Source organism: Leucopleurus acutus, assembly GCF_964270905.1.
Source record: "Leucopleurus acutus genome assembly, chromosome: X".
Classification (NCBI taxonomy): domain Eukaryota; kingdom Metazoa; phylum Chordata; class Mammalia; order Artiodactyla; family Delphinidae; genus Leucopleurus; species Leucopleurus acutus.
Window position 1 is genome coordinate 68189605 of NC_139148.1, and position 15246 is coordinate 68204850.

Sequence of the window (15246 nt, forward strand, 5' to 3'; positions counted from 1 at the left end):
CAAGTGATCAGGTCTTATTGGAAGTAAAATATGAATTACAGATTTTTTTATTCAAATGCTTTCAGTTTTACCTCCTATTAATATTCATGCTTTTCCCCCTTATTTAATAAATATGACATCAAAGAAGTAACTATTGGCACATGTGTAACACCATTTCATTGCTCTACAAATCTTTATGACAGAGACAATAAAAAAGGATATGCTACATTTCATTCTAGAAAGGTCAAGTCTTAATTCCCTAGTAAGGATATAAAATTCCATTTGCAGGAGTTCCCTGGTGGCCTAGTGGTTAGGATTCAGTGTTTTCACTGTGGAGGCCTGGGTTCAATTCCTGGTCGGGGAAACGTCTCGCATGCCGCATGGCACAGCCAAAATATATTAAAAAAAAAAAAAAAGGAAAAAAAATTCCATTTGCAAATAAATAACTCATTACCTCATACTTGGAAGAAAACCTACAAGTAACAAACTAAGGTATGAAGGCATTCTGGGGTGGGGGGTGGTGTGGAGGCAGCATACCTAAGGGAAATATGCCAACCAGAAGAGTTGCTTTAATAGAGAATATCTTATTTCAATGTCTTTTTCTGCTACGTTGCCATCATGCATCACACTCATCACTGCTTCAGTATCCTCCAAGGTTGAGTGTTATTTAAACACTCAGCATCCCCCACCCCAAAACTCAATAATTCTTTACATTTCAAACATGAGGATGGGTAAACAGCCACTACCCAGTTTGTAGTTCTTGAAATTTCCTCTTCTTCAGTCCATTAACTATGTACTGTCAAATTAGAATACTAATATTATGAGCAGTGGAATTTCACCAATTATAAAAGCTTGACACATTAAAGTTAGTACATTTAATCATCACTAGAAGCCAATACTACAAACAACAGGATCATACATATGTTCAGGGTTCTAAGAAAGCAGGTCAACACATTCTCTGTTTGAGTGTACTCTTGTTTGTCCTAGTCCATTTATCTGTGTCCAGGTGAGATAAACAGTGCAAAAGTACTCTGGTAAGATAAAAAGTTCTATGCAACTGAAAATTAATAAAGTATTAGGTAAAATATAGTATAACCTACTACATGGGGATATATTATATATATTAGAGTTTAGCATGGGCATATATTATAGAGAGAACAGGAGCAAGTATAACATTTTACAAAATATTTTAAATTTAATTTTGTAGAGAACGTACCATTAGCCACATATCCCAGCTGTGGTATAAGCTGTTCATCTTTACAATTTTCCCGTCCTGGTACTAGCCTTTGGAATTTTGTGGGATGAGGATTTCCATCAACATCCACCAAGAATGGGGGAGGCATGAGATGAGGAGCTTGTTGGGTTTGTTCATCCAATACATAGTTGTTGGCATCACGGATAAGAGGTCGATAATCCGTATGGAAGAACATCTGATCTGGAATCTTTATGACAGATTTTTAGTATTTAATATGCACAGGAAATTTATAAATAAGCATTTATTTTCATTCCTAGAGCACATGTGTTTTTCAAATCAGATAATTTCTGCATTATCTTTATAGTCCTCTATAGTCATATGTTCCCTCTAAGTAGAAGTGAATCACCTAGATCATAATCCTATCTTTTCTCCACAAAACTCTACAATCTATATTACTTTCTGGCCCTCCAATATTGTATTTTTCCAATTAGGATAAGAAGAAGCAAAGCAATAACACAGTAGATAAAGTTAGTTACTTTTTAAGTTGCAAAAAAATACAAACTTTTATAACTATTTTTCTTGCTTATTTGTATTCAAATAAGAATAGATGGAGTATAATATAAATGGTGAGGCAGGTAAATATCAATTGCATGAAAGACACTCAAAGGTGATACAAGTATTGAGCTGAACTCAAAGATTCTAAGCTCTTTTCCAACTCCAAGATTCTATAATCTATCCTAAAGTCACAGCTACTAAAATATAAGAAACCAATTAAGTTAGCTTCCAAAGTATTTTAACAAGATCAATAATAGGTAAACTAGCCAAGCAAGAAAATAAGCATTCAGTCACCAGCTGTTTATTCCCAACTTAGGATAAGTAGAGGATGTAATCTGGTAAAATTGTTCTCTTATTACACCTAAAAGGCAGTACAGAGAATATGTTCTAAGCAAAAGGATTTCCTAATGAATTTTTTTTAATTTATTTTTAAATTTTATTTATTTATTTTTGGCTGCGTTGGGTCTTCATTGCTGTGTGCGGGCTTCTCATTGCGGTGGCTTCTCTCGTTGCAGAGCATGGGCTCTAGGTGCGCGGACTTCAGTAGTTGTGGCACGCAGGCTCAGTAGTTGTGGCTCATGGGCTCTAGAGCACAGGCTTCAGTAGTTGTGGCGCATGGGCATAGTTGCTCCGTGGCATGTGGGATCTTCCCAGACCAGGGTTCGAACCCATGTCCCCTGCATTGGCAGGCGGATTCTTAACCACTGCACCACCAAGGAAGTCCCTCCTAATGAATTTTTATATCTACATCATCCTATATCTTAATAGTAATTTGAACTGCCAAGCTTTATGTTCTGTCAGTGATGAAAAATTTTACCAAAAAAGGTGACTTTGTTATTTTATATCTATTGACACAGAGTGACCTTATTAACTGGAATACTTCAAATAAAATTTATGAATGATACAATAAAAAATTGCAGTCTACAACAAAAATTAAATATATTAACCTTTTCATAGTATTTACTGCATCCAAATCCAAAAAGCAGCAAATGCCCATGAGAATCAGTGCAGGCAAAATGGTTTCCATCTGGTGAAAATTTACAGTCAAACACTGCACCATGGCCTTGACCTTCAATCTGAAATTTAAAAAAGTCACTTTAAGTCATCTTAAGAGGTAATTTTAAAATAATAAGTGGTCAATAGCTTCTGCTTGCTAATATCTTGGATTCTGTGATGCATCAACATGCCAATGTACTCTCTGACTTCTGTAGCCAGAACCCTACTGTAATAGTAAAGCTCTAAAAGAAATTAGGGAGAATTTCGCAACAAACATTACTAGCAATGTCATTTCTGAAGAAGAACTGCATGAATGAGTGAGGAGAATAAAAAAGACCTAAACACAACCAAATTGACAAAGGCACTATCTCAGCAAAGTCAAGATATTATCTTCATATTTAAATTATAATGCAAGTTTTAAAAGAACCATCCTAAAATTAAAGTACACAAATCAATCTCACTGACACAAGGCAGAGGGTTATTATTAACACTCTGAATCTGTATAAAGCCTATAAAAGGGAGCTCAAAGGCCAACAATTTAGAAACGTTTAGTCAGAACTATTCTTCAGAAAGGAACACTAAATATGGTGAATATGAGTATTCCCATCACCACAGGAGGGTGTTCTACTGGAAGAAGAGAATGGCTCACCATATTTTTCCATAGTTTGTATGAAATATATCTTAGAAGTATCCATATCTCCAATTCCATGTGTGCCAAACAGCTTTCTGATTACTAACTAATCTATATGGGGCTTACCAGAGACAGATACAATACAGTTACTGTTGTGATTCATTAATTAGGATTATAGTTTAAACATTAACATTTTTTGTGATTTTGGTTAGTGTTAGCTCCAAATGCTTATTAAATTTGAGTTTCTAGAATTAAGAGCTTGGAACAAGAATTTGGAAGGTGCTAACACCACAATAACAGAGACACCCTGAAAGGCATAATTCTCAACTGGCCTTACTCTTGGGTCTTGAGTCATTCTCTAAGTTATTACATGGATTTAAACAGATGACAAGAGGTTCCTTGGCACTAAGTATACTTTAATTACCAAGTTGTCACATAAGAGAAGTCTGTTTTAATATCAACTAAGCATAGATTTACCTTACCATGTTAAAATAATTCCGAATTTTGGTCCCCCGGTCAAGGTCCCAAATAAAAATGTTCCCATCATGACCTGCCGAAAGTATGATCTTTTGATCAAATGGATGTGCTTCCAAAACAAATACTTCATCATCATGTCCCTGTGACAAAATCAATGTTAAAAATGAAAAGCAACACTGAGTATCTGGCTTATTTGGTTAAAAGATCTCGGGAGTATGCTATCAATCTGATTCAGATGAATTCATGTATGCAAATTTAACAGCATTTACTACATGCATTCTATAAGAAACAGTTTAGAGTTCCTTATATATTTAAATGCTGATTTCATAAAATATTCAATAGAGAGAAGACCTGAAAAGGTGTTTAAAATAAAGACAGTCAAAATCAGTTACAGTTCATTAACCAGGTCCCTGAAGTGGAATTCTTATTTCTAGGACTCTGCTATTAAAAGGTTACAAAATATGTGACAAACAGAATCTTTTATTAACACCCAATTCTAACATAGTGATAACAGACAAACCTTCATCATTCTTCATCCAGCACTCTCTATCACTGGTATTCATATTGTATTGTGGGAGGCCCCATGATATATTCAAACAAGCTATAGTTTGTCCTTTTTACCTTTATCTATTTTATAGTTGAAGGTTTCATCTAATATGCTATCTGAAAAATGGGTTTGCTGCTAAAAAAAAATAAGTTTGAAAACCAATGCTCATATGTTCCCCTGACAATAAATCAAGTAATATCAGTATCTCTATAGACCTAAGAACAGGAGTCTGCAAACTATAAACTTCAAGCCAAATCTAGCCCCGGGATGTTTCTGGACATACAGTCTGAGAGCTAAAAATGGTTTTTACATTTTTTAACAGGTTGTAAAAAATGAAAGAATATGCAACAGAGACCATATGTGGCCTGCAAAGCCTAAAATATTTACTATATGGCCTCTAAAAGAAAAAGTTTGCCAAAACCTGATTTAGATCATTGCTGATTTTCCTAAACTCCTGACTGGAGAGTACATCTTTAACAATAGGCTCAAAGTCTTAGAAAAACATGCAGGACATCCTGAAATTGGATTTTACTTAGGAACACGTCAGCATATTACACATCAGGGGCTTCTAGAAATGATCATATATTGTGAACCTAAAAAGTGCATTTTATCCCAAATCATTGTATACAAAAATAGAATATCCTACCATATTACCATTATGGACAAAAATATAAAAGTAACTTCAGAATGGCTCAAAATGAAAAGTGGAAGATGAGGAGGTAAAATTCATTACAATAAATATCATCACAAAACTTTTTCCCAATGACTACCAAAGATCTTATTTATTTATCATAACAAAATCTCTTGCTGAATATCCAATTTGATATAGTAAATACTTTCTCAGTTTCCTAACCAGTAAATAATAAAATTACACTGTTAAACTCAAATGATAGTAATACAACTACATTAGTGTACATTAGGAAAGAGAGGCTTTTAAATAGGGGGTTGCATTTTTGGCCAAAATGACATAGTCACTGGGTCATGGGAAACAAAACCTAGTCAGCTTCAGTAATGTCTTAAGATTTATCACCTGCCCTATTTTTATTTATCAAGCACACCTCTATTTCCACCACTACCACACAATCCAAATTATCATCATGGCCCATCCTATCACAGAATCCTACAGTGTACCCAGAGTCATTCTTATCTCATTCCAATCTATTCTGTCTACTCTATTGCTAGAATTACAGGGTATTTTTCAAAAGCAATAGCAAAGGCATGCTATTCCTTTGCTTTTAAACCTTTTCATGGTGTCCTGTTGGTCTCAGGATAGATCCTGCAAGACCTTGTATGGCCTGGCCCCTGTCTATTTCTCCAGTCCTATGGGGTGACACTCTTTCTGCTCTCTGTGCTGTAGCCAAAAATTGGCTTTCTTTCTCCTCCTTTCTACCTCAAGACCTTTGTACATGCGTTTTCCTCTTCTTAGAGGGACCTTTCAACCTTCTCACATGTGTAATTTACCAAATATTTATTGACCACACTGAGACAGAAAATAAACAAACAAATAAACACAATAATCAGGTAGTGATAAACACTATGATGAAAATAAAGCAAGACAATGACTGGGAGGCTACTCTAGATTGTTTGATCAGGGAAGGCCTTGTCAAGGAGGTGACATCTAGGTTGAGAGCTACAAATCTTAACCCAAACTTCACTTCCTCAGGAAGCTTTTTCTGAACCTGCCAGACCAGGTTTGGTCATCCTATTAGAAACTTGCTTTGCACTTTTCTTTCTTAGCATTTATTTATTAAATGCTTGTTTCTTTTTTAAAAATTTATTTATAAGCTGTAAACTCCAGGAGGATGGGGACCCTTTAATTTAACATTTACTCCTAACTCAACAGTTGGCACAGTGGATACTCAGTAAGTATTTGCTGAATGGAAGAACTTTACGTCCTAGTTAAGACCCTGACATACAAATTGTTAACACATAAAACATAAATTCTATACCAAAACTAAGCAGATTTGACTGTTACAAGGACTAAAAATAGTCTGTTCTAAAATTTCTTCATTAAAATTCACTGGAAACAGATGACCCATGAGTCAGCCCATGGGAAGTGTACCACTAAAGAGAACTCTAAATTAAGATATTTATTAAGACAGAATTTTATAAAACCAATGGCTACATCATGGCCTTTGAAGCTGTGATTTTTAGAGATAAAGACCTGCAGCCACTGGCCACATGTGGCTACTAAGCATCTGAAATGTGGCTAGTGCAAATTGAGATGTTCTATAATTGTAAAATATACACTAGATTTCAAAGATTTAGTATGAAAAAATGTGAACAATTTCATTAATATGTCATATTAATTACATGTTCAAATGTTACTATTTTAGATATACTAGGTTAAATAAAATATATTAAAATTAATTTTACCTGTTACATTTTACTTTTTTATTGTGGCTACTAGGAAAATTAATATTATATACATGGCTCATATTATATTTTTATTGGACTGTGCTGACATAGACAAACATTTCCTAGTAAGTAATAAAGCAAACAGTATAGGTTTTTCCACACATATTAATAGAAACTTGTATCAGGGAACAGGGAGAGCCAGAATGAGATAAGTATTGATTTAACAGATAAAAGGAAGAATCTAAAACTCCCCTAACACAGTGTTAGGGTTTTACTTAGGAAGGAGGACTTGGGAGGTATATGAAAGATCAACTGCAAATCCTCCCAAAATTAAACTAATCTTTAGAAACCTCAGAGGTCTTAGAAAAGATTATCTCACATAGGCATCAAATAAGGATGATACTATGGCATACAACAAAGAAATGAGTCATGAGAATTGGTATCTAGTCCCTATCATTTACTACTGTGTAAACCATATGGCAATCACTTGGCCCTTCTGAAAGTACTTATGAATCGATAATTGAAGCAGATAGGAAATAGGCTTTTAAGTAGAGTTCAACTATGACAAATTCCTTTTTTTAAAAGAAAGAAGGAAAGACACCATTTTCTCCTACTTCTTCCTCTTACCTCTACTTCTTGCATAAACTAATCCCCAAAGGTAGAATACAGGTTACCCTTGTTAAAATAAAGTCAGCTCTACCCTTAAAACATTAACAACAAAAAATCCCAACTCACGCTAAAAACAAAATAACTTACATACCCTTGACCACATATGATAACATAATGCGTAAATAAATATCAGACTTGGAAAGGATCTTAAGAAGTTTTCATACTTGCTTTTAGCAGCTACACCATGTGCCATCCCTATTTTGTTGATATGTCAACAGAGGTACCTTGAATAATTAATTCTCCAAAGGACAGTAAGCCATAGAAAGTAAACTAGAACACTTAAATTTCCTGTCTTCTAGAATAATGCCCTTTTTGACCATTTTAATTATTCCAAAAATAGAGTACTTACGGATAAAGTATGAAGAAGTTGGCCTGTGATAGAATTCCATACTTTCAAAAGGAAATTGTTCACTGCAGTAATAACTGTGGTATCATAGCGATCCCAGGCCACCATAGTCACCTTAAGTTTAGTGACCTTGTCTTCTCCAGATGGCAAATTATTCCTAAACAAAATGATATCAGGTTCATAAATTTTGAACAAAGGTGCATCTAACAGAGCAAATTATGGCAAAAATCTCTCCAGGAGCATGCAACTTTTTAAATTAAAAACTCCTAAACTATACTTTTAACTATTAATGAAATAAAATAATAAGAGTAACACATAGGGTAATACCCATAAGCTTATTTTAGGGAGAAAAAAACCCACAAAATGACAAAAATTTTGTAGTTAGTTACATGAGAACGAGAACAAAAAAGTGAAATTAGAAAGGAATCTGCAGATACCTTGAAAAATAAAGTACAAGGTTAGATTGGCTACCAGAAAATATGAAGAAACCATATAATGGACATTTTATTCTTAAATATTCATTTTTGAAACTAAAAGGTCTTATAAAAAAGCAGTAAGAAATTCAGTAACTTTTGCTTTAATTGAATGACATTATCAGTAACTGACTATGACCACAAAGTTGGTTCTATATTGTTATTAATGGGAAGATAATTAATTTCCCGGTCATACCCTAAAGGAATTGCAGTATCCTAAAGAGGAATTATATATCTTCCAATGAACAGTGAAGATGATGAAACAGAATTCTGATTAATTGTATTTATAATGTCAAGTAGGAATGTTAGCAATATGAAACATAAAGGTATCCTCAGTAAGTCAGAGAAATATCTAAACATACGATGACATTTAATAGGGGCAATCCTCAAAGTAGAAAATAGTATAAATAGATATAAAAAATGACTCATACAAAATCAGGGCAGAGAATGATTATATGGGCATTAGTAAAGCACAGAGACCTTTGGATCACAAGAGACCAGAATTTTCAATGAGTCAGCTATGTTCCTATCATCCAATCTGTCCACCAACAGCAAAAGGCAATAGTGCTTAGAGACTATATACAGATGCAAACTTCACATCTACCAATTAACTCCAAATTAAAAAGGTATTTATTTTCATAATTAAATAGAATTCAATAATGTAAAACATACTATACCATATGAGAACCACTAAAATATCTAACATCCAATCTTACCCAGTCATTTTAGTAGCCATATCTAGCACTATACTCTTCCACTCTTGTTGCTGATATTGCCAAATTCTTGCCGTTCCATCTCTACTTCCACTAACAAATCTTAAACTGCAAAGAAACAGTTAAAATATCCTTATTACCTCCCTCTAAAATGGAAATCACTATTTTTCTAATTACAAAAGTAATACATTCATCCTCATATACTTCTGCGGAGAATAAAAATGGTACACTTTGTAAAACAGTTTGGCAGTTCCTCAAAATGATAAACAGTACCATATGACTCAGCAATTCTACTCCCCCATAAATATACAAGAGCAATGAAAACATAAGTCCACACAAAAACTTGTACACGAATATTCATGACATTATTCATTATATGCCAAAAAGTGGTGACAGCCCAAATGTCGATCAACTGATAAATGGATAAACAAATTGTCGTATATCCATACAATTGAATACTGGACAGCCACAAAAAGGACTCCAATTCTTATACATGCTCCAACATGGATGAATCTTGAAAACATTATGCTAAGTGGAAAAAGTCACAAAAGACCAAATATTGTATGAGTCCATTAATATGAAACATCCAGAATAGGCAAATCTATAAAAACAAAAAAGTGGATTAATGGTTGTTCAGAGCTGAGGGTGGAGGTATAAAAAGATTGGGGATTGAAAGCTAAAGGGTATAATATGGGAATTCTTTTTAGGGTGATGACAATGTTCTAGGGATATGGATTAAGAGATACAAACTACTATGTATAAAACAGATAAGCAACAAGGATATAGTGTACAGCATGAAGAAATATAGCCATTATTTTGTAATAACCTTAAATGGAGTATAATCTATAAAAATATTGAATCACTATGTTGTACACCTGAAACTAATACAGTATTATAAATTAAATATACTTCAATTAAAAAATAATAAAATAAAATTGATCGTAGTGAAGGTTGCACAACCCTGTGAATATACTAAAAACATTGAATTTTATGTGGAATATATCTCAATAAAACTGTTATAAAAATACATTCATTAACCTATAAATCTATCACTGTTCATAATTTAGTTTCTATTCTTTCAGACTTTATTAAAGACATATATATATACTTAGATATTCCCCCTATGGAAAATAGAATTACACTACATATAATGTTTTATAATGTTTTTCTTTAAGTGTACAGTTTGACCCCTGAACAATGTAGGGATTAGAGGCACCGACCCCCACACTGCCACACAATCAAAACTTTGCGTGTATATTTTGACTCCCCCAAAGTTAAATATTATTAGCCTACTGTTGACCAGAATTACCAATAACATAAACACTTGACTAACACTTATTTTGTGTGTTATATGTGTATCTACATATATTTTATACAATCATGACATACCTTTCTCTTAATTTTTTTGATATTTCTAGGCTACATGGTTTGTCTGAGTTTTTTCAAATTGTCACAAATCTCCAAAACTTTCTCTAATGTATTTATTGAAAAACAATCTGCATAAGTGGACCTGCACAGTTCAAACCTATGCTTTTCAAGGGTCAACTGTATTTTGTAGATATATTTCTATGTTTACAAATATAAAAACTACCATCACTTTCAATAAATGTTCAACAATACGGATGTATCAAAATTTATTTAATCAACCTCCTAATGATGAATATTTTTACTGTTTCCAGTCTTTGCCATTATAAATAATGTTGTGATGAATATCTCTATACACATCTTTGTAAAACCTTATATATATATCTTTGCTGAGTCAAAGGGTAGGCACATTTTTTTTTTTAAAGAAAGAAAAGCTTTATTCTGTCTCAACTTCAGGTTTGGCCACAGAGGCACACACTGGGAGCTGTCAAATCAATGACATTTTCCTAGTATAACAGTATAAAGGACTCTTTCATGAAGAATTTATACTCTCTTCCTGAATCTTTTCTCCCTTATATTCCCCCTTCAGGGTAGGCACATTTTGAAAGCTTTTGACATACTGCCAAATTATTTCCCTGAAAAGTTTTTTTAAAAACAATTTACAGTATCATCAAGGCTGTGGGGGAGTGTCTATTTTCCCTAAACCCTTGTCAATATCGGGTGTTATCATTCTTCAATATCTTGTCATTCTGAAAGAAAAAAATTGTTACTGTTATTCTAAATTGTATTTCTCTGATTATTAGTAAAATTGGACATCTTTTGATGTATTTACTGGCCACATAACTAATTAAGATAAAATAATGCTTCTCATTTAAGGAAAAAGGCAAAGAATTAAAAAATTCATATACTCCTAGAATGAAAGAATAGTAGCTGTACAAACCTTCCAGTGTATAGCTCAGTAGGGTGCAATAAACCAACTTAAAAATTATTTTAAGGATTTTTCATTCCTAATAAAAACATCACTCTTTGTGGACCATCATTATTTACTCTCGCATTTAACAAAGATGAACACATTCATCATAGTAATCACCCAGTGTTTGAAAAATATTTAATAATAAAACATGGTCACCCATATAAAGTCTTTATAGACAGATAAGGATACAAATTTATGCTAAGTGGTTGAATTTTTAAATCTATTCTAGGTCAATTTCTAGGCCAGGGCAGAAGATTATCACCTTCTGGGGACCAGACATTTGAGAGGGTACATGAATACCTGTATATAATTTCTGAGTTTACAGACATAGGAAATTGTGTATCATATGAGTAGTAAAGACAGTAAGCGATACAGATGCTCAAAGGAAGAAAAGACAGCTAAAATCTCAAGCAGTCAGGAAAGGCTTCAGGTAGGGTATGAACCTTAAAAGGAAGATAGAACTTAGAGAAGAAAAAGAGACAGGAGGGAGAAGGAAAATAAAAAGGAAGGAGAGCAGAAGGGAGAGGGAGGACATAGGTGGGATAGAAAAGGAGTGAAAGGAAGTAGGGTATGATTATTTCTGGTGTGAGGTAAAGTATAAGTGAAAGAATGGATAACAGAATGTATATGGGATGTAATAATAATGATGACTAAATCAATTGGGCTGGATCTAAGTATTTAAATGGGTAATAGTAGATAAGAAAAGAATGTAGGTCTAAGTCAAGTTGAAGAGAATTCTGAATGCCAGGCTAAAACATTTGAGTTCTATAAACAAAGAGAAAACACTAAAGATTTCTGAACAGGGCAATGTTCATCTGACAGAGATAGACAAGATACATTTAGAAGGGAAAAGAAAACTGAAGGTAATGGGTCAAATAATGGAATTCTTGACTAAGATGGGTGATAACAGAAATGGAAAAAGGAAAATCACTAATAAAGGAAGAACTGATAGACTATGGCTACTACTTAGATGGGAGCTTAGAAGAGCTGGGGTAAGCATGTCATCAAAGACAGACAAGGGCTTTCAGCCTAAGTGACTGGACAGAAAAAAAAAATGTAGTAGAAGTAGTGTTTTCTGAAGAAATACAGGTAAAATATGTGAAACATCTGTTTATATAGATATGTACTACATAGTTACCTGTCTCCATTGTTACAGAACTGAACAGCAACAACCTTGTCCTAAAACATAAAACAACAGATTTTTGGTTAGAATTAATTTATTTTTAAAATGAATAAAGTACTCTTCCCGTCATATTCACATATGAATGTATCATGGAGTAGATTTTTTAATGCTATAATTTTCTTTAAAAAAACCCTCTAATTTTCTTTAAAAAATTAATGAAGGCTGAAACAATACATTAACTAAGGAGGAATACTTATCAGCAGTAATTTGAGACAAACCAGACATAAGCAAACCTGTTTCTAAACCATAATCTCAAGAGACAGATAGTTCTGAATAGATGATAGTTTATTATATTCCCCATAATAAGACAGCACACTAATCTAAAACGCCAACTTAAAAAAAATTCATTTAATAGTAGTTGAATTAAATTCCTCACTTAACGTTTTTTTTTAATTTTAGAAAACAAATCAATAATGTCCTGTTTCTTACATGGTTTATTTAATTATTTTACAATGAATTCATTTGACCGTCTTTAGGTTCTATAATTTAGATACTGTTGTTTGAACCTTCCTTTACAATGACTAAACTATACTTTTACAAATATGATGTGCATTGTAGTGATTATATTATAGTAATATACCTTCAAATGTTGCAAACATTTTGACAAACCACAAATATTGAACTACATTTGAACTTAATTTTTTAATTTTTTTTATTTGAACTTAATTTTTAATAAAAAGCTCAGATATTAAATGTCTTCGTATTTATTTTTTCATTTTAAAAACGTATTAAACCGTCTTCATACGTTCAGACGTATCTGTGATTCACACTGTTCCATGATTTCACTGAGTATTTATCTGACAGATTCGGGATTCTCACTGCCAGTTGCAATAACTGATTTTAGATGTTCTGGAAGGACATCTTACTTTCAATGACTAACAGCCGCCACTGATTTCAACAGGGAATGTTTAAGTTTTCTGATTTTTTCTTAGCTGGGCCCTTGCCAAAAAAACCCTACCAATCAGTTTTTCTTCATCTTTCCCCCCCTCAATTATTTCCCATTCATTTATTACCTCCTCCTCTCTCAGCTCTCAATAAATTTGACTGCACTGTATACACACCTTGCTTGGGTGGTAACTGTAAAGATGCCTCCTTTGTGTGCTCTAGCACAAGTGGATTTTTCCCACTGGATAGTCTCAGATTGAGATCTTTATATATTTCCTAAGTTTTTCTCTTTCACAATTTACATAATATTCCAGGATTTTAGTATCTAGGAATAAGTAACAGCAAGGTGAGAGCTCAGCTAGGTTCAGTAACTTTTCATAAGGAGAATATCCAATTATGTTTATATGGTAAAACAAAAGCAGGAGGCTGTTTCCAAAAGCTCAAGGAAAAGGTTTCTAACAGGGGTCTCTTTTACTACAAATTTCAGGAACATGATTGATTCTGGAACTCACAAAATATCTTTTTTTAAAAGTCATCTTTCAGGGAAATTATGTATGTTTTATTGATATGTACTAATACTATTCCAAATAAAGGGTCAATAGTAGTAGGAACAGTAACAGTAAGACTTGTAAAGCTGAGTACTTTCAAATGCTGACTATGCAGCTTTGACAATGAGGAACATGAGATATACAGTGAGCTGAAACAGAAATACTCCCATATTCAACAGTAAATAATTACCTGGAGAAGGTAAGGAAATAAACAGAAGGAAGAAGTGAAAGGTACACAGGGATATGAATAAACAGTAGTGGCTCCAAGATTCCTGAAAATGTCACAGGAGAGTGGAAAGAGCTTGGGAGGAAAAATGCCAGGCACCAATGGCTGTCACCCCAGCATAAAATTGTCCCCTGTATGGAAGGATGTTTTTGATAACTAAATGGGATTAGATTTCAGGAGTCTGATGGCATTCTCAAAATAATCAAACTAAGATCAATGAGCTAAATTCAGTAAAAAGAATTTTTTCCTAAGACATACTGTAATGTGTCTTTTAATAAGTGTATAGGCTTCGAAGTAACACTTATATAATTAATAAAATAAAGCAAGCTAGAAGAGGATTTTTGTAAATTATTACTGTAATATATATTTTTCCCTTCCCATACAGTCAGATAGAAATTGTCTTAAATACTACAACCATACTAAATCCAGAATTTCACACTGATCTTCATTACTAAAGAGACATCTTACCATATAGGTTTCAGTACCAATCTATATTAAATTAGGGTAGAGATCGGAAAAAAAGAAATAAAACCAATTTTCCAGGGGTGTTTAAAAAGAAAGCAACATATTTAAGTTTCTCATTTTGTTCTTACCGTATGTGACTCTAATTCAGCAATTTTCTCAGGGATCTCAGAACCCAAATAATATATTCTAATCACATGGTCGGTGCTACCTGTTGTAATGAACATACCACCTAGAGGATTAAAAAACAAATAAACATTGTACCAAAGAATTTTAAAAACCCTCTGATGGCTTCCTTAGTTATACATTACCTTGCTAATTAAAAAGCCTTCAAGAAACATAAGGTTATTTTCTAACCATTAAAGACATATTAACATCTCTGAGGAAAAATAAGTAAAATTCAAGAAAAACAAGAGGAATATTTAAAGAACAACTATACCATTCACCCAACAAAAATCCACCAACTATACACTAAATACAGGCCTTTGGATCATAAACATTAAAAGCGTTGAGGAATGCGTTTCTTCATATTTTATGTAAAAACATAATGTTCCAAAATTATTTATAAAATAACCTATATCTACAATTCTCTGTATAGTGGCTACAGTAGTTGAGTGTGAAAACTCAGCAGCTTTTGGGATGATGAAAAAAATTCTAGAGATGGA

General features: G+C 33.1%; 1 protein-coding gene across 2 annotated transcripts in view; it reads right to left on the reverse strand.

Annotated features, from left to right (window-relative positions):
* Positions 1-15246, reverse strand: part of BRWD3 (bromodomain and WD repeat domain containing 3) — a gene marked incomplete at its 3' end in the record, with an annotated part of 120625 nt that overhangs the window by 55241 nt on the left and 50138 nt on the right. For both annotated transcript variants that reach the window (XM_082865336.1, XM_082865335.1), the window contains exons 11-17: positions 14713-14813; positions 12416-12456; positions 8943-9047; positions 7757-7910; positions 3839-3973; positions 2677-2805; positions 1196-1421 (exon numbers count right to left, since the gene is read on the reverse strand). In XM_082865336.1, coding sequence (XP_082721462.1) covers positions 1196-1421; positions 2677-2805; positions 3839-3973; positions 7757-7910; positions 8943-9047; positions 12416-12456; positions 14713-14813 — 891 coding nt within the window. The remainder of the gene's footprint in view (positions 1-1195; positions 1422-2676; positions 2806-3838; positions 3974-7756; positions 7911-8942; positions 9048-12415; positions 12457-14712; positions 14814-15246) is intronic.